A 24,180-nucleotide genomic window follows, 5' to 3' on the forward strand; every position below is an offset into this window, starting at 1 on the left:
CTACAAGAGGGTTCTCTGATACGTTGAATATGATGGTGTGATTTTCATTAAGGTTCTATAACTTTTAGGGGGTCTTTCCCCCTTTTTTCAAAAATCAGCTAACTTTTCTCAGGCGCGTAACTTTTGATGGGTCTAAGCTAGGACTAAATTTGATGAAACTTATATATTTTAAATTAGCATTAAAATCTGATTCTTTTGGTGTATCTATTTGTATCAAAATACCGTTTTCTAGAGTTTCGGTTACCATTGAGCCGGGTCGCTCCTTACCTACAGTTCGTTACCACGAACTGTTTGACTACGGTGCTTTGTGATTTTACTACATAGCCAAATATATTGCAGGGGACATCCCCCACCCACAATCCACGTGCCTCTTGATCTATCGCCCCGATTAAGATGGCATGGATCTGATAGTTTAAGTAAAAGTGGCTCGATCAGAGATTGTTAATAATATATAGTATTATGGCTCATCTCCTGTACAAGGTTAAATAATCTTGTGCTGTTCACTGAAAGAGTAATAGTAAGAAAACAGGGTAGGCTACATTAGTAAGAAAGCAAACACAGTAGGCTTTCAGGAAAAGAGTCACGTGAATGAATGCAGAAGTACATTGTACTTTTTATGGTAATATATACGTGGTTGCTTGAAAACCGTCCCCTCAAAACTGGAATACCAACAATAATTTTATTTTGAATCAAGCGTTTATGTGCCTTTTCTGTCGAATTTTTGCGATTCAAAACAAAAAAAAGCCAAGAAACACTAGATTTTTTCAAAAAATTACTCGAAATCACTTGCCAAATAAAATCACTGGGTAAAAAAAATCACTAAAAATAGTGACAAATCACTAGAACTGGCAACCCTGGATGGGTTATGTCTTCTGTATGTGACCGATTAAACTGCAGCCACTCATTGTCTCACTTGTAACCCTGCTTCCGGGAACCTCAAAGTGATTCAATATCCTTTCTGACTATGTTATGCCAAGATTTTAACTGACCACCTCGTTTTTTCTTCCATGAAGAAGGGGGTCCATGAAAAAGGGTACTCTCTAACTCAATCTATGTGTATTTAAAGTAAAAATCATGTTTTTACCGGTCTTTAATTGGTGCTTTACATTATGGTTGTTTTTCCATGACTTTGTTTTACAGCCTGAGCATTGAGAGACCATTTTGTCATTTTTTTTTCTGAACTAAAGACCTTACGTCACTAGACTTCAAATGTGAGGGAAATCAAACTAAGAAAGTCTTCGAGAGTTCGATATTCTCCGTAGATGGCAAGTACACAACATTAGAGGTAAGAATACAGCCTCAAACCGCAGTATTTTTAGGACCCAATGTGTGTGGACATGGCTGAAATATTGAATCCTATAGTTATGGTAAAACTTATAATAGATAGGATTTCGCTTGTTGTCACCCGCTAGACGTATTAGTACGTTCGACTTGAAATCCTTTGTCTGTGGGGACAAGGGTTTGAGTCATGGTGTCACATGTTATTTGGTTTGGAATGGAGTTCAGTGGCGTGAGCCCCCGTGGAAATGGCTAAAAATAATGTTATTCAATATCTAATAATGTAAGGTAATGTCCTTTTAGCGGGGTGTCACCTTTTCGTAGACGCTTCTTCGTCAGTATTTTCTTAGAGAAAGGCTCAATTTTCAGCAGTTTCAGGGGTACCAGTGGGTGGTTTACTGGTGACATCTACGTAGGGGCAGTTAAATCTTAGATAGAAGTTCTGTTTGTATTTCAATTCTGAATTTCTAAAATATGCAGATTGGCCTCTACACTAGGATACACTTATTTGGTTTTAGTATATTCTAAGTTAAACTATCGTTATTTGAAATCAAAATCATATTGGTGGTAGGTAATAGTAAGGTGGTAAGTGGTAGGCGCCTGAAGGTAGAACCTGAACTTACCTTTAATCATCCATAAATAAAAAGTGGTTTGTGATTTGAAGTCTTTTATTTTAGGTAGCTATCATCAAGTCGAGCTTTCTCTCTCGTAGAATATCATGTGGCGGAGCGCTCATTAATAGACGGTGGATTATCACAGCAGCACATTGTGTTCACAAGTAAGATATTCCATCTTTTTAGTCTCTACCTAAAAAATTTTGTGCTTAAATACGATGGTGCAGCCAGAGTTTATGTGTAATTAGATAGTATTGTTTTGTTATTGTTTATAGTATATGTCATTTTAAGATTGTTACTGCAGCACATTGTGTTCACAAGTAGAATATTCCACCTTTTTCGTCTCTACCTAAAACTCTTGTGCTTAAATATGATGGTGCAGCCAGAATTTTATATGTAATTAGACAGTATTGTTTTTTTTATTGTTTATAGCATGTGTATTGCAAGATTGTTAGATTAGCGCATTGTGTTCACAAGAACTATATTCTACTTATTTGTCTGTACCTAAGAGTGTTGAGCTTCAATATGATGGTGCAGCCAAAATTTACATGTAATTAGATAGTATTGTTTTTGTCATTGTTTATAGTATATGTTACAGTTAGATTGCTACTGAAGCACATTGTATTCACAAGTAAGACATTCCACCCTTTTAGTCTCAACCTAAAATATAGTACTTAAACACAAAAAGTAAAGAGCTTAAGAAATTTGCTTAATTAAGAAAAAAGGGGGAAATATCCTCAAAATATGTACGATCTTGACGAAAATTGCAGTCTCATAATCAACATATACAGGAACCATATAATGAAAATTCTAAGCCACTATATGCAAACGTATGAAATTTCGTATTTTTTTGAGAAATTTGATTTCGGGTGCACCTTTATTTCGGTTGACTCTTTGTTTTACTTTTCCCCTGGAGATGATTATAGTAAAGTGGTATTCTTCGAATGATAGTTCTAGTGCCCTTTTTGGGTAACAAAGGAGAGCATGCCATAAACAAGTTCAAGTTTTGTTGTTTCGAGCCTCAAACCCAAATTTTTTGATTTAAGCAGGACTAAAATGCTTTCGAGTTAAAATTTTGATATCGTCAATCAGCCGCCAAAATTTATATGTGATTAGATGGTAAAATTTAATCGGGATTCTAAAAAAAATATTATCTTCTACTTGAAAAGTGAAAAGCAATCTTTATTTAGTTTTTAACCACTTACTAACCAGTTGCTTGTCAGATACCAGCTCTAAATGCCGAGTTTAAGCAAAGTCAAAACAAAGTAACGATAGAAGTTGTACGATTAAACTAAAATAAATAATACATAAAAACGGTCATTTTCTAAGTTTTTTTTTCGATTGTTTCAAAATTATGAAGTTTTTAGGCCAGAATTTTTGCCAGTGGTATCACTGGCGAACCCTGAAAATCCCCCACATTTTCCTTTTTTTAATTTGACGCCGCTAGAACCGAACACTCCTTAACTGCATATAAAAGTCTTTTCCATTCAGTTTTTAAGTCCCAAATTTTTATTTTTTAAGACATGTATGGTTTCTCACGTAAGCAATTCCAAAAAACAGTTTCCATATTCATTGTCCTTGGTACGTTAACATTTTTTTTTTTTTTTTTTTTTTTTTTTTTTTTTTTTTTACCTTGCTCTGATAAGCGAGGGCCTGTGAACTGTTCAAGACAATCCTAGTGAATTGTTTAATAAATTAAGTGTTCAATAAATTAATCAATTAAGTAATTGTATTAATTAAAAAATCAATAAAATTAATGAATTAGGTTTGAACCTCAAACCTAACCTGTGTCGATAATTATTCTGTGAAACCTCACTAGTTTACACATTTCTAAACTCTTAGTGTAAAGATGAAATGACAAAACACATTTTTGTTTTTTAGATGTTAAATTTTAACTTATTGGACTTAAGGTCTATGTTCCCTGTGAAAGTTTTGGTATGTTATTTTTCTGCTCTTCTACAGTTTTAATAGGTCTATATCAACAAGCTGCGAAAATTTTGCTATTATTCCGTAGTTACAAGGGTGCATCCAGGATTTTTCTTCTTTTTTTTGGGGGGGGAAGGGGTTTACAAAAAAAACTTTAGGAAGCGCATCAAAAATTTGTTTATATACATTTTATTTACGTTTTTAACAGCTGTGCAATTTTTTTTTTGGGGGGGGGGGAGGTTAAACCCTCTACTCCCCTGGATAAGGCCTCGCATAGTTGAGATTCAGTTCTATCTATTTACCGATTTAAGCTTTAAGAATTTGGTCTGCATGGTTTTAGATTGCAAATACGTTTAAAATTGATTGAAAATCATGGGAAAAGGACAATTTTCCTATTTTTTAAGCAAATTTAGATTATAATATACCAGATAGGTACACCAAAGGGATTAGTGCTATGTACGAGGATAATACTCCTGTGGTTAAGTTAGAAAGTGAGTTTAGTAGCTGGTTTGGTGTTGAATCAGGAGTTAAGCAGGGTTGCGTTCTATCTCTGTTTAAACTCTGAACTTTGACTTTATTGAAGATAAACACACAAATAAAACACAACTCCAGGGACTGATCAATGATCCATAGGGCCTAAATTTAGCCCCTGGAGAACTTGAGCATTCATATAAATATTATCACTGATTATTAACAAAACAAAAAAGTGTTAAACTTTGAAAAAAAAAAAAACTGAAAAAAGGCACTGTGCATTACATAAAAAATAGAGAATCCTCCTAAACATTATTCATTATTTATATGGTTTGTTTCGAAAGATATATCCTTAAAGAGCACGACAAAGACTGGGAGAGCATGGAATAAAATATGAAAGTAAAACTGTCCTAGATTTAGATTATGCACATTATTTGACTATGACTACCTGGCTGTGACTATGACTATGACTAATTTAAAAGCATACCAAAATTTGACTATGACTATGACTATTTTAAATGACTACCAAAATTTGACTATGACTATGACTATGACTATGACTATTTTAAATGACTACCAAAATTTGACTATGACTATGACTATTTTAAATGACTACCCAAAGACTTTGACCACCTGAACAACACGACTTCCTGGAAAGACTACGGGTATAAACAGCATGTTTTTACAATTCAGTGCTGCAATATCTAGAGGTCATATGTAACATTTTCACCCTTTTGAGATGATTGCCAAAAATCATTGGCTAAACAACTCAAGCAGGATCAAATCAAAGGTAGGGTAAGCTGCTCAAGGGTAGGATTAGCAGGGCAAAGTAAATTAGAAGGACCATAAGTGAGATTGTACATAAATTTCCCTGCTGACCCTTACTTTGAGAACAGCTTAGCCGACGGTGTTTGGGAATTATCTCACATGAAAATATCATATACGACGTTTAGACATTACAGCACCAAATTGTACAAATGTTTTATCCATAGTCTTGCTCAGGGCTCGTGGTGCTTAGAGGGTCAAATTCACGCTGGATAAGCTTTTGAGTGAAATTATTTAAGCATAGGTCAAGGGTATACCAAGGAGGGGGGGGGGGCTAAAGGCATTTGAATTCTCCCCAAAATTTTTGTTCGACTCGTGAAAACGTAACAAAAATGCATATAATTTTTTTTTGTGTCTTTATTCTATTATAGAGTTAGAAACTATTAGATCCCTATAGACTTTCGTGATACCGAATTTAACGAGGGGCTAATAACTGACCGTCGCAGGTGTCTCTTCCTTCGTGCATCCGGCTGTGCCTCCGTGCCTCTGTTGCAGCTTAACAGCATGTTCCTGGAAGCGAAGGAACACAGTTTTATCTTTGGCTTATGGAAAGCGTACGGCGCGTTTTTTACGACGGCAAACTTTCTCCTCTTGAGAGGTTATCTTTACTTGGTCGTGTTGTTTACTGCGTTCGACATTGGAGATCCTGGGTCCTAAAAAGTGGACATTATGCTTTGAACGAGAATTTTATTACCACAAACCTTTTCCATTGCCTAGAGATAAATATGCATTCCCTAGTGCTTCTCATTCGTCGAATCCGAAAGTATAACGGATTTTGAAGTTCAATATTCTAATGAACAGTTGTCCTTGCCCAAGGCCAAGCGAGTTAGATCCATTGGTGTTGTGTCTGTCAGTTCTGATTTTTCTTTGCCCGGGGACGATGAAATCAAGCTCGAGCTCGGGCGAGCTCGTATTGAAAGCCAGCGAATAATGAAAGCCTTGATACCCGACGACGTACTTTCTGCTTTCGGTGACCAAGTACCGAATGTTCGTCTTTCTGTATTTCACGACAGTGACTCAAACGATGACTCAGAGGAAAATACTCTGTTCGATAAGCAGGAAAAGGCTTCCGTGACTGACACTGAATCGGGCTCGGAAAGTGACGACATCTTTGAAGATTTACCAGTGATTGTTCACTGTGTGAAACACCAATTGAGAAAAATTGGGTTAGTGAGCCTGTGACGAACATGAAGAATTCTAGGTTTTGTCTTGTCAAGACTTCTGACGGCTCCATGACACCAATACAAAAATCCACGCTGTTGTGGCTTCTGAGGGAAAGCTCTGAGAAGCTGAGTAGTGAGCGATTAAAACGGGTGATGGTCCAGGGCCGACGAGTAGGACTATGTGAGTCGCCACAAACCAATACAGAGGTCGGTGTGAAATCGGAATTGCGTATCGGTGAATGGTGCGTTTACAGACCGGTTGGCAGGGGACAGAGAGTATTAGTTGGGCGGGTCATACAGTTTGGCTACTTCTCTGGGCAAAGATGCCACTCTGTAGACACGCAGAATATGGTGATGACGTTCCCTGACGACATAGGAATTCTGTGCCAGTGGTTCCGGCTGAATGCTGATCTCATATTAACTGCCGCATTGGTAGACCAGGGTTACTGTGACTCTAGCCTGTATATCATGCAATCAGTAGATCCCGTTTCTATGGAAATCGGCACCAACATTGTCTTTGGCTTTGACTCAGACGTCTTCAAAAAAGCTGAATTCATTTATCCAGAATAAAGGGTTCCACTTTTTTGATGTCTCGTCAGCATCGCAATCATCATGTTAAAAATGGCACATAAACCCAAAACTGACCTCAAGACCATAACCACCACCATCGCCATGTTCTGTGTGTCAACAGAAGGAATTTTGTTTAACATTTTTCAGAGGTAGTTGTTATTTTTTTTTTCCTTCCCCTCCTCCTCTCCACTCGGTGATATTTTAATACAAAAACATATAAATCGTACAACTTTATACATTATCATATCACCTAAACTTCAAAAAAAAACCTAAAACTATTATATACCAGTCAATGTATTACTGGACATGAAGGCACACTACCATTTAACTTTTTTCTTGCCGAATATCTATCGCTCCCCCCGTTCCAGGGTGTTCTTCCCCCTCTAGGAGACGCTTTTCCGGTGGCATTTTTACTTCAATCTCTTAAAATTCATATCCTTCAATTTTCACTAATACGAATTCGAATTTTAAAGGCGGTCTTCCAAAAGGCTTACTCTTACAACTTTAAAATTTTTTAACACAAAAAAACTATTTGCTCTCCCGTAGACTGGGCGTCCTCCGTCCACAAGAAACCCATTCTTGCTGTGGCACTTTTTTCCTTCTATTTTTTTCTTTTTTTTCCTTTTTTTTCAGCCCTTTTTACGACCAGCCTTAATCAACAAAAAAAAAAAAATACAACCAACCCATCAACAAAAAGCCAAAAATAACCTTAATACCGACGTGCATGAGGGAACAGAACTGAACAGAATCTTGAACTATGTCTCCTATGGACGAGGAGGCCACCCACGGCGGGGCTGGTCCTTCCAGCTCATGTGCGTGTGCCCCTCGTGCCCCATTTGCTTGAGTTCTTGATATAATTTTATGAGTCTTGAATGGATTCCGAGATGCATTCCTAGGGCAGCGGAAGCGATGAATACCATTGGAAAACTTGTTATGCTCAGTAGAAGACTTAGTAGTAGAAGACTTAGTGTTTATACATGTGCTAATCAATCTTAGTTTGATTTACTGAAGCTCATTTGTCCAGCTTCTTAGAGTTGTCATTTGAGATCTGATTACCAAGATAATTACTGAAACGTACCAATAAATACCTGAGGAACTAGTTTTTTTTTTTAGTTGGTTGCTTTGCTTAGCTCTTTTTACTAATAAATCGGTAGTAACAGTTTTTCTGACCGTAGCTTTACAGTTTTCTCTTCAAATACCCAAAGGCCTGGGTTTAATACCAAGAAAGTTGGATTCTAAGTACATTCGGGAAAAAGGGATCTGTGTTTCTTCCGGATTCTTTCGTCTCAAAGCAGCAGATTCCTTTTTCTTAGTACAATTAAGAATCCGAGCTCCAAGGGTGTGTCTTGGCACAGCCACTAAACAGAAAAGCAGGTATGATAAAAGGGAAAGGGACGTGTGAAGACGTGATAAAAGGCAACTTTTATCGCTGGCCAAGCCATATTGAATAGGGCTTCACGTCGAAATAATACTAGGAATATTGACAATCAGTTGTTAGTTACAACTAGAAACCACGTTTCACGCTACTTTGAATTTCGCACCATGCTTTTTACGTCATCACCGCGCAGCCCTATGTTGTATAACTTAAAAACCGTGTTCCTGGATTTTTTTTTTGAAATTTCGGGATTTTTATTTGAAGAAAAATCGGAATTTTATTTTTGAGCTGGTGGCAACGCTGCATGTGTAATAGAAAAAGTGACACCATCAGTGCCATCGTAGGGTTACTTAGATTTTGCATGGATATCAACAACTTGCAGTCCTCCGTTCTTCTTCTTTAGGTACATATCAGTTGTTTTCAGTCTTGGGGGTTCTTTTCCTTGCCAAATAAACCCGTAAATGATTTTTTTCAAGTTTTAAAAGATCGCTTTTGAAGGTGCTGAAATATTCGACAGATACCGAATAACAGGCAAGCTGTATATATTTACATATTGCGCCCTTTGGAATATGCCTCCGGAGGCATGCCTCCGGCGTGCCTCCGTGCCTAATGCCTCCAGGTATCCCTCAAAATGCCCAGTTGTTAACCCCTCGGAATTTAAAAAGGGATTGTAAAAAAAAACAATAGTTTGGTTTTTATACTTGAATCTGATTTGATATTAGACCATGTGAGTCAACTAAGTTCATTAAATACCCTTAATAATAAAAATGAACAGAAGAAATGGTACAATCTAAAATTTAGGGAAAGTCAATTTAATTTTAATTTCCGGCAATTAATAAGGCAATACTTTAAAAACTATCATTTTTAGAGGAGAAAAAAAAAAAAAAAATCAAAACTGAACATTTTTTATTTTTATTTTTGATTGCTACTAATGAACAGTTGTATGTTAAAGAAAATTTTAAGCCCACCTTTAAGATAAAGAAACAAAAGTTTTACAATAAAAGCTCTAAATTCCAAGAAGAAGATACAATCTCTAAAATGAGAATAGCGTTGAAAAAGGAGATATAACATATTTTGGGGTCAATACTAACCTGTGATTACCATAAAAACCAATAAGATATGGGGAAGCAAATCCAATCTTCAGTATGAACAAAGCCCCTAAATCCTCCCTGATAAACATCTAAACAACCTCCTTTATTTCACTTTTAGACGTAACTTTTATTGATTTTTTTTATCTTATTCTGTACCCCATTACGCTTTCAACGTTTCAACATAATCCTATGTTCCCATTTCAGTGTTCTTATCAGTGTTTATCATGGTTCCATTTCAACATGCATATCTGTTTACTCTGTGTAATTTATTTAATATAATAACTTCTTTTATTTCCCTTTAGTTGCAACTTTTTAAATGTTCCTTTTATACTTTTTTCAGTACCCCGAGCAGTAGCCTTCGTGTAAGACTTGGCGAGTATAATATAAAAAGCTCTGGCCCATACCCCAGTGAAGACTTTGACATTGACCGAAAAGAAGTAAGTATAAGTTCAACCAAATTAGTCGTATGATAGAGAAATGGTGAATTTTGTTTCTAAAAGGCGCTAGATGGGTAACATTATTTAAGTACGATTTGTGATTTTTCTCTGTGTTTCCAGCTTTTACTACGAATAATTTTTCATCACAGAATATTCAGTATCATCAATGGTTCGACCCTACTCTCTAGTAGGGAAATGAAAGAAAGTTTAAGGTGGCTAGGCACTTTTTTTAGGATGAAAGATGACCAATAACATTTCTTTCTGTTATGAAAGAAAGTTTAAGGTGGCTAGGCACTTTTTTTAGGATGAAAGATGGCCAATAACATCTAGAGCCAAACAAAAAGTAAGTCCTCTCGAGGTGGGAAAGAAATTATTTGCAAAATTTTAGTTTATTTACAAAATTACCAAGGTTTTCAAATAATAATACTGATGCTGAAAAGTGGTATTTTGGCAGACGTTCAAATTTTTACTCAAGTCCCTTCATTTAATAATTTAGAAATTTATTACTGAATCAATTCTTTTCATTTGAAAATGGGAGAATTCCAGGGATTTATATATTATATAATTTATCATAATATAAACACAATACTATGAATAATAAGTCAATTAAATTGACTAAAGTATAGGCTCTAATATATAGACAGGAGGTGCTTTTTCATATTTGTACCGTTTCATGGTATACTAAAGGAAGGAAAGTAGTGACTATATCAGTTTGAGGGTAACTAGGTTTTTCTTCATTACAATAAGTGGTATTGAGAGTGGCATTTGAATTTGTGAATGGTATTTGAAGAGTGGCAGTATAGATCGTGGCATTTGAATTCAAATTCAGAATTTGAATTAAGGTTTAAGGGTAACTAGGTTTTTCTTCATCATAATAAGTGGCATTAAAAGTGGTATTTGAATTTATGAAAGGCATTTGAAGAGTGGCAATATTAAGAGTGGCATTTGAATTTAGAACTAATATATCTTTTATTCTAGGATTTGCCTTTCAAAGAAGCTCTTGGAACTCATTTTATGAGGAACAGCGGTCTTTTAAGTAAACCAAATAGATCTCTAAACCAATAGATTTCTTAAGTATTTATTTGAATAAATACTTGTTTATTCGTATTTATTTGAATAAATGCTTATTTATTCGTGTTTATTTGAATAAATACCTAAGGAAAACAGGATGATACCTAGTACTACCTATTGGACTTATGTGGACTTGACTTGGATCTACTACGAGGATTTCACCGATGCACTAACGACCAGCGTTGCCAACGCTAAATTGTTGAAATAGGCTGTACCAGTTTTCCGACTAAAATTGTACCATAATAGATTAATTTGTAGCATCTGAACAGCAGGTTAAAAATTTGCTGTTACAAAAAGTAAATTTTTTGGTAAGCTAAAAGTCGAACATATATCTGATTCATAAAGGAGCAAATAAAACTCAAATCTGCCTAGAAATTTGTATTTTACCCAAAAATTTAAATATTTAGCCAATTATACCAGAACCTGTAAATTGTACCAAAAACGGTATAGCTGTACCGCGTTGGCAACGCTTCTGACGACGGCTATTAACTGTCAAGCCCTCTGACCTTATCTCAATAACAATAATTATATCGTAATTTTTTGAACCTAGATGTTTAGCTCTCGATTCTCTGAAAAATAGAAAAAATACTAAATCTGGAACCTTAATAGTTAACAAAAAAAACTCAGAAAAAACGAGGATACTCAAAGCCCGTTTGACTTACATGTGATAGACTTGATCTGCTTACAAGATATCACCGATATGAAGCATTGACGACCATCATTGACTCTTAAACTTACGGCCCTATGTCGCTGTTTATAATCTATTTGTAGGAAAACTCGCTAACAACAGAAGCTGATTAAGGCCACTGATCGATATCATGGGCTGTAGAAATCCTAAATCATCATTTTTGGTCACCAAAACGTTAAAATCTTATTTCTCTAATAAAATAAAACGGGAGAAATATAAATCAAGAAGCTTATTAGTTTACAAATAAAAAAACAAAGAAAAATATGTTTATGCCCAGTATTGCCAACTGGACTTGCGTGTTATTGAATTAGATCTGCTCATAAGGTTTCACCGATGTGAATCATTGACGACCATCATTGACTCTTAAACTTACGGTCCTATGTCGCTGTTTATAATCTATTTGTAGGAAAACTCGCTAACTACAGAAGTTTATTAAGGCCACTGATCGATATCATGGGCCGTAGAAATCCTACATCACCATTTTTGGTCACCAAAATTTTAAAATCTTATTTCTCTAATAGAGTAAAACGGGAAAAATTAAAATCAAGAAGCTTATTAGTTAACAAATAAAAAAACTAAGAAAAATATGGTTATGTCCAGTATTCTCAACTGGACTTACGTGTTATTGACTTAGATCTGCTCACAAGATTTCACCGATATTAAGCATTGACGATCATCATTGACACTTATCTTACGACCGCATGTAGCTTTAATAGTTCATTCTAGGAAAAGTGGCTCACTGCAAAAGTTGATTAAGGTCACTGGCCTATATCGTGGCTCCTACAGATTCCATAGCACCATTTTCGGACACTAAATCTCAAAGATATTAAAATCTCATTTTTCTGATAAAGCAAAACAACATTCAGCCTAAAAACTTGTTGTTTTACCGAGACTTAAAAAAAATATGATTGTCCTTACTGCCCTTTGGATTTACGTACTGCCCATTAGATTTATATGTACTTGACCGAGACCTACTTACAAGATTTTAGACGACCATCATCGACGTCTTAAGGAAGCCTTAGGGTAATAATTAACTCCTAGAAAGATGGCTAAGCTAATTAAGCGGATTAAGTAATCTAACTTACAAAACTGATTAAGGCCAATCGATTAAAAATTATATAAAACCAAGTACATACTGCCGCCTGTTGCCGCGTTTGCTCCTACATACATGCGCATATGCATAATTCTGAGACAGCCAATTGACTTAAGACTATCGAAAAGAAAAGCATTATAGAGTCGTTTGGATGGCTTAAACAACACTTATAGACAGCCATAAAATAAATCTTTAATAGCCTACATAGTATGCAAATGCTTGCAAAATAAATAGCTCACAAACGGAGAAGAGGATGGTCGAATGCATTCGATTAGGCTTAGAGAATTTTTTGGCTGGTAGCCAAAGCATTAACATTAAACAGGGTGGGATAAAGAAGAAGTATTCCCCAGTTTCTAAATCTCAGGTGACTTATGTCAGCAAAAAGATTATTATAGAAGAAGTAATAGTTTTCAAGCGTTACGTGACTTGTGCGAACCTAGTTAATAGCAACCGAAACTCTAAAAAACGGAAATTTCAAGACAATGTATAAAAAGAATCTTCTTTTTATGTCCAATCCAAATAAATAAAATTATTAAGTTTGGAGATGTCAATCAAAAGTGTTAGCATGACCAATGCCTAATTATATGAATTATGCATAGTGGGGAAAGTTATGAAAAATACATCATCAAATTCATCAGTTTTGAGGAGTGCAGAGTGGAGGCTTCCGCCTTCTATCAACGAAGTACCGAATTTTGCATTTTTCCTAAGGAAAATAGTCACAAATGCTTGTTTATTTGTTTATTTTACATTTTTTTTACCAAGGATTTCAAGCATGTTAGGGGAAGATTTAGTTAAAATTTTTATCTGTAATACTTTTTATAAATTAGTAAAAGAAATTAGGCCACAACAAAATGTTGTTTCTGGCGACTTTGTGCAATTTGGCCCTTAAATTTAGCGAATTGATATCAGTTGAAAATTTCCTGAGAAATTCAATCGATCCAAAACTATCAAAAAGCCAGGTATAAACTATTGCATGGCTGTAGATTTTTCCTGAACGCATGTACACTCCCTACTAAAACCGTTACAATAGAGTCTTATGTCTATTTAATAGACAATTCATCGTAACCGTTATTTGACTTAGGTGCCTAATTTAAGACCTCATTCATTTATGTGCTATATTATACACTAAATCTACTACTTGGAGGATTGCTATAGGACGGGGATGAAGACCACAACAAGCATAATTTTAAAGCCAAAATTTGTGAGTTTTCGGTGAAAGGTCATGTGCACGTGTAAGAGAGATTTCCCATGGACCTCTCTTCGTTTGGAGGAATATAGGTGAGGGATCCTTATCACAAGTAACCAAAATCCTAAAACATTTCTTTGTTTTATGAAAGATATTAGCAAGGTTAAATCTTAAAAAGTACATATTTCCTAAATTTTGAGGGGGCTTTGAAGATTCAATTAAATAGATCTTCTTATTTAGCCTTTAGGGGCTCAAAAATACGATTTCTACACATGTGTAGACAAAATCCTTAGTTAATCTTCTGAGTTCGCACTAAAATAGCCCTACGGTACCCCGATCGGTGCTCCTTTGTGTCTCAACTCGTAGTAGCAGATTGCTAATTCTGGTGCCCTTTGAAAACCAATAAATAAAATAGATTACATAATAGTATCTCTCTATATATAAGGTAGCCCTTGATATTCTCTAACAAATACAAATTTTTAATTCTTATTACTTTACTTATTTGTTTCTGGGGGGGGGGGGTAATGCTTCAAGGAGATTTAACCCTTGTTTTTTCTTTATATACCCAAATGACTTCTACTTTACTAGAGTAACGGTTTTAGCGAGTAAGGATCCCATTGATGTCCTGTGTACATGGAGATGGTGTCGTATTGTCCACATTTTGTCATTGATTCTCCTAAGCACGAAGGTAGTAATTGACACCCTCATTTTCAGATACTCTTAAATATATTGTATATCAAAATTAGCCACCTGTTTTCTCGTCTTTAAACCAGAAGAGGCCCGACCACGGTATTGAAAACACCAACACCGGATTTTCTCCTTCTTCTTCTTGGTCTTGCAACAAAGCCAGGCGCTTTCCACCTCACCTGGCATCTGACACTAATAATAATTTTTGGATACCAAAATTAGCCACCTGCTTCCTCATTTTTAAACCAAAAGAGGCCCGAGCAGAGTATTGAAAACACCGACACCGGATCTTCTTCCTCTTTTTGGTCTTGCCACAGAGCCAGGCGTTTTCCACCTTTTATTGAATAACTTAGTACACCGTATGCTCATCTTTGTGTCCCAATCCACTGTGCATTAGTGTGTTCCAGTTTCTTTATATGACTTCTTTCTTATAACTCCTGTTCTTAAATTGTGCTTTAATATTGCAGTTTTTGCAAAAGAAGAAAAAACTGCAAGAAAAAAAACGCCAAGCTTAAAGTAATCGGGTCAGCATTTTTGGTGTTTTACAAAATCTGCTGCTTTTTTAAAAGTAATTTTATGTTCTTCAGGAGCTCCAAACAGATTTGGTTGGAGGAGGAGTTTGTGCATATTCGTCGACATCAGACGGTTTGATGCCGACAGTAACAGTATTACTAATGAAGTCATTAATTTTTGCAGGTACATCCAAACTACAAGCCTGAAGACTTTCAAAATGATATAGCTCTGGTAAGATTATCTAGAGATGTCCAGTATCGGGAAAATATTCTGCCCGTATGTTTGCCTGAGAGAGAGTCAACCTATATTGGCCAAGTGGCAACTGTGAGTGGCTGGGGGAGGACAAGCTATGGTAAGACCTCTCTGTCCGGGTTATTATAAAGCCATGAAATTGTGTAGCATTACATCATTGTATCTAAGACAAAAAGGAGTGGAAGGAATGCAGATTTTTAATTTTTCGCAAAACGGAATGAATTTTGGTCCCCTCCCTCTGCCCCTCTTCCAATCTTTAAGCTAAAGTTTAGGGCAGGCGTTATTAAAATTAAAATAATCATTCCTTTAATACAGCGTAATTTAAGGTTTCCCCACCCTGTATGGCAAATTTTCAACATATTATAGACACTAAATATTATTATCAGTATCGTGTTTAAACCTCAGCTTGAAAAGTGGTGAGGAGGTTTAGGGGGGCTGTGGCCTCCCTCTTATATTGGATTATTTCTGTTCTTTCTAAGATTGAACGCCACTCTTTACTTCTTTTAAAGAAAATTTGTTTTTTACATTTAAGCCGTGTATGATTTTATTATCATGTTCAGAGCAATGATTATGACAAGTTATTTTCAGACTCGACCGATTCCACGTTACTCTCTTAATACGGATCGCGCTGCCCTCGTGAACATACTGTATAATGTTTCGTCGTTTCTCATTAAAATCAATTGATTACCTTGAATCTTTTTCAAGACTGGCGCGTGAACTGGCAACCTTGGAATTTTGGCGCAACGCCAAATTTCCCATATTGGGCTTCAGGGTGAAATATAGCGCGGTTCCCAATTGCCCTACGATCACTTTCGTCTCCTGAAGAGGACAATAGAACTTGCGATGCCAGTTGGCATGAGACTTGTCCCAAAATTCCACCATCGCTGATTCGATGCTATCACACCATGAGAAAAAAACGCACCCTTGACACAAAAATACGATATTTAGTGTTTTTGTAGTTAGTTATAACAGTATTATAAGAGTATAAGAGTTAAATTAAATAAAAAAAACAAGTTTTTTTTAACTGAAATTAAGGAGCGACATTAAAACGAACAGAAATTATTCCGTATATGAAAGGGCTGTCCCCTCATCAACGCCTCGCTCTTTACGCTAAAGTTTGACTCTTTCTCACAACGCTATTTTTAAAAACAATAAAAACTTTAGCGTAAAGAGCGAAGCGTTGAAGAGAGGACAGCCCCTTTGATATACGGAATAATTTCTGTTCTTTTAATTTTTAATGTCGCTCCTTACTTTCAGTTAAAAAAAACTATTTTTTTATTTAATTTCTCAACGTTTCTGAATTAATGCAGCTTTGATTTTCGCTAAATCGATTTTCGTACATGAATAATTAAAACGAAATTCGCATATTAATTTTCCCTTTTTTGGCTAAATGGCTTTCTCGAAATTTTGTTCTGACGTAACTTACGAATTAACTTTCGTGACGATTTTCTATTTTCGTATATTTTTTACGTATAATAGGGAGTTTGCCCCCTAGTGAATACCTCGCTCTTTACGCTAAAGTTTGAATTTTGTTCGAATCACAACCCCTGAATCACAAAGGCCGGTTAATTAGAATAGATAGGTCTTTTGAAAGTAGGCCTACTCAAAATTTTGATTGGGTGACAACGGAAAAAAAATGAGCGTGGGAGGGGGCCCAGTTGCCCTCCATTTTTTTTGGTCACTTAAAAAGGGCACTTTTAATTGTCTTTTAAGACTTTTAATTGTCTCGTTCGAATAAGCCCTCTCACGATATTCTAGGACTACTGGACCGATACGATCACCCCTGGGAAAAAAAACAAACAAATAAACACGCATCCGTGATCTTTCTTCTTGCAAAAAGTACAAAATTCGACATTTTTGCAGATAGGAGCTTGAAACTTCCATAATAGGTTTCTCTGATACGCTGCATCTGATGGTTTGATTTTCATTTAAATTCCATGACTTTTAGGGGTCGTTTCTCTCTTTTTTCGAAAATAAGAAAAAAAAATTTAGGCGCGTAACTTTTGATGCGTAGGACTAAACTTGATGAAACTTGTATATCTGAAATAAGCATAAAAATCTGATTCTTTTGATGTATCTATTGGCATCAATATTCCGTTTTTTAGAGTTTCGGTTACTATTTAGCCGGGTCGCTCCTTACTTACAGTTCGTTACGACGAACTGTTTGATAAGAGTATTGATATTTTTACAAAATTATTTTTACATTATTTTCTTTTTTGCTGTTTTGACGAATTTGATTCCCCTCTCCCAATGAAAAAATGTAGAACATATGCTCCAAACAAAAATTTTGTCTCCAAACTAAATTTTCTTTTGAGTTTGTCAGAATGACGAATTAGGATTCTGCGAAGAATTTTGACACTCTAAGTGACTTGAAACATGATTTTTGGCTCTTTTAAAATAAATAAATCGGAAGCCTTTTTTTGGTAGATATGACAGTGTGCAAGATGGGCGACGAACCATCTTAGGAAAAATGGTACTAGATCTTAATAATGAGCCAGCAGGTTTTTTTCCAGGCTCTGGCAGCTCTCCTGATGTTATACGTGAAGTAGATGTCGTCGTTATAAACAGGGACGAATGTCAAAAATGGTACAAGGAAGCAGGACGGAAAGAGACAATTTATGATGTATTTACTTGTGCCGGCTACAAAGATGGGGGAAGAGACTCTTGTCAGGTAGGATCTTAAATTTGAGAGATATGATTTACCAATTATAATGAAAGGAAAGTCCTGGTTACACAAGGCAAGTCCAACTATCAAATTTTCCCAGATGAGTAGCAGATTTGCAATACCTCAGTATTCTACAGTTAAGGACCGACCGCTCATAACATGGCAAGTCAATCCTTACAAAATTAGCTAAATATTCTGGCGATTTGAGATTTTTTGACATTTTTATGAAAGTCGTGTCTTACTGTAGTCCAATCATGTCTGACTCTTAAAAAGGCACAAGGGCCAGTCACTCATCACTAACTTAGCTAAATATTTTAGAGATTTGACGTCATTGTCAAACCATTACAGGACCAGTCGCTCATTACCAACTTACCTAAATATTTTAGTGATTCGGCATTTTATGACATTTTTGTGAAAGTCGTATCTGACTAAAGTCCAATCACGTTTGACTCTTAAAAAGGCACGAGGGACAGTCGCTCATTACAAACTTAGCTAAATATTCTAGCGGTTGGACATTTTCTTCAAATAATTACTTGACCAGTCACTAATTGAAAACTAAGCTAAATATTCTAGCGATTTGATATTTTGTGACATTTTTGTGAAAGCCGCATCTCACTATAATCCACTTCCATTTGACTTTTAAAAAGGCACGAGGATCAGTCACTCATTACAAACCTAGCTAAATATTCTTGCAATTTGACATTTTTGTGAAAGTCGCATTTTACTATCGCCGAATCACGCTTGATTCCTAAAAAGGCACTAGAAATATTAATTTCAAACTGATTGAGTCCGCTTATAAGTTTCTGCAACCACCTCTTCTATGCAAAACGGTCGAAAAAAAATACATACACTGGATATGAAATGGATATGGGGCATATAATATGAAATTGAATAAGGCTGAAAAAATAAATGATTTGTTAACGTATTATATATTTTATTTATTTTACTAATTTTTAAAATTAAATTTAATATCACGAGGAGATATAATACCATTTCTCCCTCAGTTTAGAGGGACGAAGGAATTAGAAATCACGCTCTAGGAAATTAGATTTTGTGTCTATTGCTTACATAATTTTACTCAATGCTCAAATAAATGTCATGAATATTTAAATGCTGGGAAGCCGTCATCTCTTTGCCTGTGGTGTTTCTGCTTGGAAATATCGGGCCCGAGGTTCGATCTAATCTGCCACAGGACCGACGCAAGGACCTTTGTAGCTAAGAAGCTTCGTTAATATACAGACTAGATATAGGCAGGTTTTTGACATTATGGCATACAGGTGAATGATAACTTTCTTGGTTTGCCATTGGCAATGAAACTTGACAGCTGAAAACCTGAAATTATGCCAAATGGGTGAATGACAACTTTCTCGGTTTCCACAAGATTCAATCAAATTTATAAATCTATATTTACGAAGATTAAGTTTATTATATTAATAATTGATTAATAAGTAAATAGCATGAAATTATGACTTTGGCAAGGGCATTGATTTGCAGCAAGAATTTTTTTTTCGGACTTAAGGCCAAATCAGATTTGCGGGCAAACCTTGATTCTGCCCATGAGCTCCAGCCTTTGATCAACTAGATAGTACTACCATTGTAATTTTAATTTTTTTTTCTTGCTGTTGTAATATCTGCTATTTTCTTCTTTGAATATTCATTTTGAATAAAGTAATTATCTTAGAAGCACATTCTATTTTATAGTTTTTCTAAAATACCTTTACTTTAAATCCGTGTAGCCAGACTACTATAATTTAAGGTTTCAACTAAAGATTGTTATTCGGGACGTGGCAAGTGAAGCCGGCCTAGCTTTCCATCTTATATTCAGGACTAGTAGAAAGTTGTCAAACCGTTATTCGCAAGAAGATAAGGATTGGTTTGACTTGGAAAGTGAATCCAGACCGCTAGTTGAAGTGCTTCTGGCTAGTAGTTCTTAGTGCTCACCTCAAAATATTACCCTCGTAACTTTATAAAAGCATTTAATTTTTTCTTTATTTTGTTGTCGATACTTGAAGAAATGAATAATATTTTTGGAATCTTGCAAAATTGTGACTCAGATCCAACTAATAACGTTAGCTGGGCCTAAACGTTAACGCCTGTGCCACATTATAGTCACACTCATTGATAAAATCAAAATTACGCACGACTACAGCGCCAGTTACGTTCGCCGTTCGTAATTTCTCGAGTTGAACATTGTTCAACTTACAAGCATAAATTTTTTGACTGACCAATCAGAGTCAAAGTTTAAGGCATACTTTTTGAAACTAGAAAAGATGGAAACTTGGAACAGCGGTTTTTCTATCTGGGAGAGGAACCTGACAAAATTTAAGAAGACTGAGTATTAGTAGATAACAGTTGAACACAAATTACTGTTGTTGCACATTTTTTTAACCAAATTTTTTCATTTACAATATTCTGCCTTATAAATATAAGTATCATACTAAAATCAATGAAATTGTTTCGCCATTCATGCGGTTCGCCTTTATTTATCTACAGATATTACTATGATGTGGCACGGGCATAAGGTTTACTGAGACCCAACTGAAACTTACCATGACAGTCTAAGCGTAGCCAGTTTTCAAATAAATGACTTTTTAAGTCAACATTCGTGATAATTTTCACTAGATGGTCTTATAAGCCAACTTCATTTTCTTTGGATATTCATGACTGCCATTTTTTCCCATTGGCACGTGACATTTGACGCGTGACAAGACGCGGCTTGTCGTGAGTAACAACTGAGCTAAAACCAGAAATAAATTCAAGGCCAAATAACTCCTAAGCAGGCAAAGGTATGTGGATATGCGTGTCGAAAAAGAAAAAAGAAACAAACTGTGTATTTCAGACAAAAATAACCCAAAATTTTCTTATCAAGAAAATGGACTATTTTACCATTTTGCTTTATTTCTAGGGGGGAGAGAGACAGCTTTGAAAGACCGGTATAAGAATTTGCGGTATAAGAAATCTTTTATCCCTTTTTTTACTGATTTAATAAATAGTGGTTAATTTGTGCATAAATTTTGTCGTTTCTCTTATATAATAAAAGAAACAGCTCGGTTTTCTCTATATCCTTTTTTTTGTTCCCTATCCCCTTTTTATGTTGTTTTTTAAACATTTGTTAATGTGTATATTTTTTTTTTTTCAGTTTTATTAGTTTTTATCTTATTAACTAGTTGCCATTTTGAAGTTTTTTAATATAAGTGACAAAGGAATCATACAGCATTCCGATATTTGATTTTTTATTTACATTATTTTTTTTTTTTTTTTCATTGGTTGCCAATCTTTAAATTGTTGTGCTTTTGTTATGAGTTTCTTGCTTGTTTGTTTTTTTATGGACTTCGAAATTCGAATTCGGCCCTTCAGGGCTTGTGATAGTAATTTCTCGAAATAAATATCTTATATCTTATACCCCATGAAAGCTCTATAATTGAGAATTTATTATTTTGAGGCTTGTACGCTGTTTTAAGCTGCATGCAAAAGTCATGAGGCTTATAATAAAATAAGCGTTTATACTGTTTGTATGTTTGCTGAATATAAATCTTCTCTCTCTGTCTCTATTTTTTTTTTTGGGGGGGGGGGGGTGTAAGAAGACTCCAAACTTCAAATTTCAAGTAAACCATAGATAGAGGCCAAATTTCTCTTACCGTAATTGCCCCTCTAGAGAATCGGAGAATCTTTTTACTCTTTTGTACTTCTTTTCTATTCGTTTACCTATTTACTCTTTTTACTGTGAAGCGTTGAGCTCTTTTTACTCTTTCAGCTTTTTACTCTTTCGTACTTTTCTTCTATTCCTTTACCTCTTTACTCTTTTTACTGTGAAGCGTTGAGCTCTTTTTACTGTTTAAGGTTTTTACAATTTCGTACATCTCTTCTATTCCTTTACCACTTTACTCTTTCTGCTGTGAAGCGCTTTGGACTTTTACTCTGTCTTTCTTCTCTTCTATTTCTTTACCTCTTTACTCTTTCTACTGTGAAGCGTTGAACTCTTTTTATTCTTAGAATTTTATCTCTTTCGTACTTCTCTTCCATTTCTTTACGTCTTTATTTTTTTTACTGTGAAGCGTTGAGCTCTTTTTACTCTTTCGCATATCTCTTCTATTCCTTTATCTCTTTACTTTTTTTACTGTGAAGCGTTGAGCTCTTTCTACTCTTTGAGCTTTCTACTCTTGCGTACTTGTCTTCTAGTCCTTTACCTCTTTATTCTTTTTACTATGAGCCTTGAGGTTTTTTACTCTTTAATTTTTGGATATGGCATTTTATTAAAATTTCTTGAATATTACAGTGACGGGAAAAGGCATAAATCTCTGTTCTGACAACCCTGTGTGGTGACCTTCTTTTTAAAGTTCCTTTCTAAGGATGTCAAAAAAATAATGTTTTTTGACCCATGGACCCTTCCTGGGTCTATTCATACGTGAAAATGTGAATTTTCAAAGATTTTTCTTTTGGTTGTTTCAAAATTATGAACTTTTGGGCGGTACCACAATTTCGTTGGTATAGCGCGCTGAACCGTAAAAACGAGTAAGCAAAACTAATTAGTTTAATTTTGCAAAACTTTTCGTTCGTAAAAATTCAAACACTAATGATAATCTGCTGATTCCTACAGATAACTAAACCTGCAAAAGAAAGCTGCATCTTCTCAAGTTGTTTAGTGCCACATGCTTTTAGCTTATTTTTTGCTGATTTTTTACCCACGTTTCTTTTATTTTAATCTGGCGCCTGCTAAAACCAAAAACTGTATATGAAGTTCTTTTTATTAAGGAATGAGTTTCCGATTTATCCCAATTTATTACGATATAAACTTTTTCGCATGCTGACCAATGGTCTGCGTAGCGCAGATATTAATCTCCTAATTCTCTACCTTCGGCCGGGTTGCTATGTTTTCCCCCAGATTTCTCCAGGTACCCATTTAGAGCTGGGTTGACTCTGGCGGAGCTTGCAGTCACACCATTGACACCCGTTGCAAACCAAATAACCGGCGACACTAGGACTCGAACACTTGTCCTCATGATTTCAAGTCTAGCGCGCTAACCACTTGGCTAAGACGGCTCAAGATGTCAATGGTTATGCATTCACGACCTAACAAATTCAAACAATCGAATTTCATTTTTGCTTTTCTTGGTCCTTTAAAGGAATCTGCTGACAAGATTTCAGAGAAACATCCCTCGGGAGACCATTCGTAATTTAGGTGCATCGTCTTTTAAAACTGTTCTTTAAAGATTCCGTGTGGGGTGTCTCCTCTTGTAGGTAATTTGAGCAATATTTCCAATATTGCTTAGTGTAAACAGTGCGATAGGTCGATCAACTTAAAAACACTGAGCAAGGTCATCTGCTTTCACTTTAAAGATAAAATAAAAAAACGAATCTACTTGTGAAATTTCAGGAAATTATGCATCACTTATTTTACTTTTTATAAATTAGTCAAGATAACAAATAAAAGATGATATCCAACAGATTTTGTTGATGACTATATTAAATTACGTTCTGTGTGCATAAATTCTACAGTACCACATTTTTATAAAAGTAATGACTAGTAATTTAATGATAAATAGAGATATTAACAAAATATAACAAATGAAAATACTGTTTTTACTACAGTCATTTCACCGCAGCACCAAGCTGTCTGATGCCAAAGGTCTTCCTCCAACCCAGTCTATTTCCCCCCTAAATATTGAAAAATTTCTTTTTTGGTATTTTCATTGAAAATACCAATTTTGGGATTTTCGTTCGAAAAATAATAAAAAAAACTGCCCTCCAATCCCAGCATTTTCCTGAGTTGGTGCCACTACCACTGCTGAAGTTCCTATCTCCTTTAAACCTCTCTTGTCGGAGAACGTCCTACTTTCCGTTTGGCAAAACATTATAAATGAGCACTATTGCCACTACTACTGACATTTCACCGCAGCGCCTAATGCCAACAGAGCTGCGAAGGCTCTTTCTCCACCTCAGTACTATCCTCCCAAGATCCCCCCTAGATATCAAGCAATACCTTTTTTGGTATTTCCGTTGAAAAGTAATAAAAAAACGAAATTACACCACGCCTTCCCCAAACATTTTCCCGAATTTGCACTACTGCCTCCAATGAAGGTCATGTTTCTTTCGAATCCTCTTATATAACCAACTCCCGCCTTGTGGAAAAACGTCCTGCTTTTCGTTTGACCCGACCTGGAATGCCGAAAAGAATGATATTTGGCAGCCTGTCATTCGTAAAACGTGCAATCATCTTAACCTGCAATGTCTTTTTAAATAATAATAATATTATTTAATGTAAATACTTTAATTTA

At 35.4% G+C, this 24,180-nt stretch overlaps 1 protein-coding gene across 3 annotated transcripts in view; it reads left to right on the forward strand.

Moving 5' to 3' along the window:
* LOC148942547 (trypsin-1-like) overlaps nt 1–24,180 on the forward strand; it is a 413,175-nt gene that overhangs the window by 387,585 nt on the left and 1,410 nt on the right. For 2 of the 3 annotated variants that reach the window (XM_089102746.1, XM_089102744.1), the window contains 4 exons: nt 1,956–2,056; nt 9,654–9,750; nt 15,172–15,340; nt 17,742–17,911. In XM_089102746.1, the coding sequence (XP_088958872.1) occupies nt 1,956–2,056; nt 9,654–9,750; nt 15,172–15,340; nt 17,742–17,911 (537 nt within the window). The remainder of the gene's footprint in view (nt 1–1,955; nt 2,057–9,653; nt 9,751–15,171; nt 15,341–17,741; nt 17,912–24,180) is intronic. The other variant, XM_089102745.1, reaches the window with a different exon arrangement.

This window comes from Artemia sp. Qi Xiang Cuo, chromosome 16, assembly GCF_049724085.1.
Source record: "Artemia sp. Qi Xiang Cuo chromosome 16, ASM4972408v1, whole genome shotgun sequence".
NCBI classification, from domain to species: Eukaryota; Metazoa; Arthropoda; class Branchiopoda; order Anostraca; family Artemiidae; genus Artemia; species Artemia sp. Qi Xiang Cuo.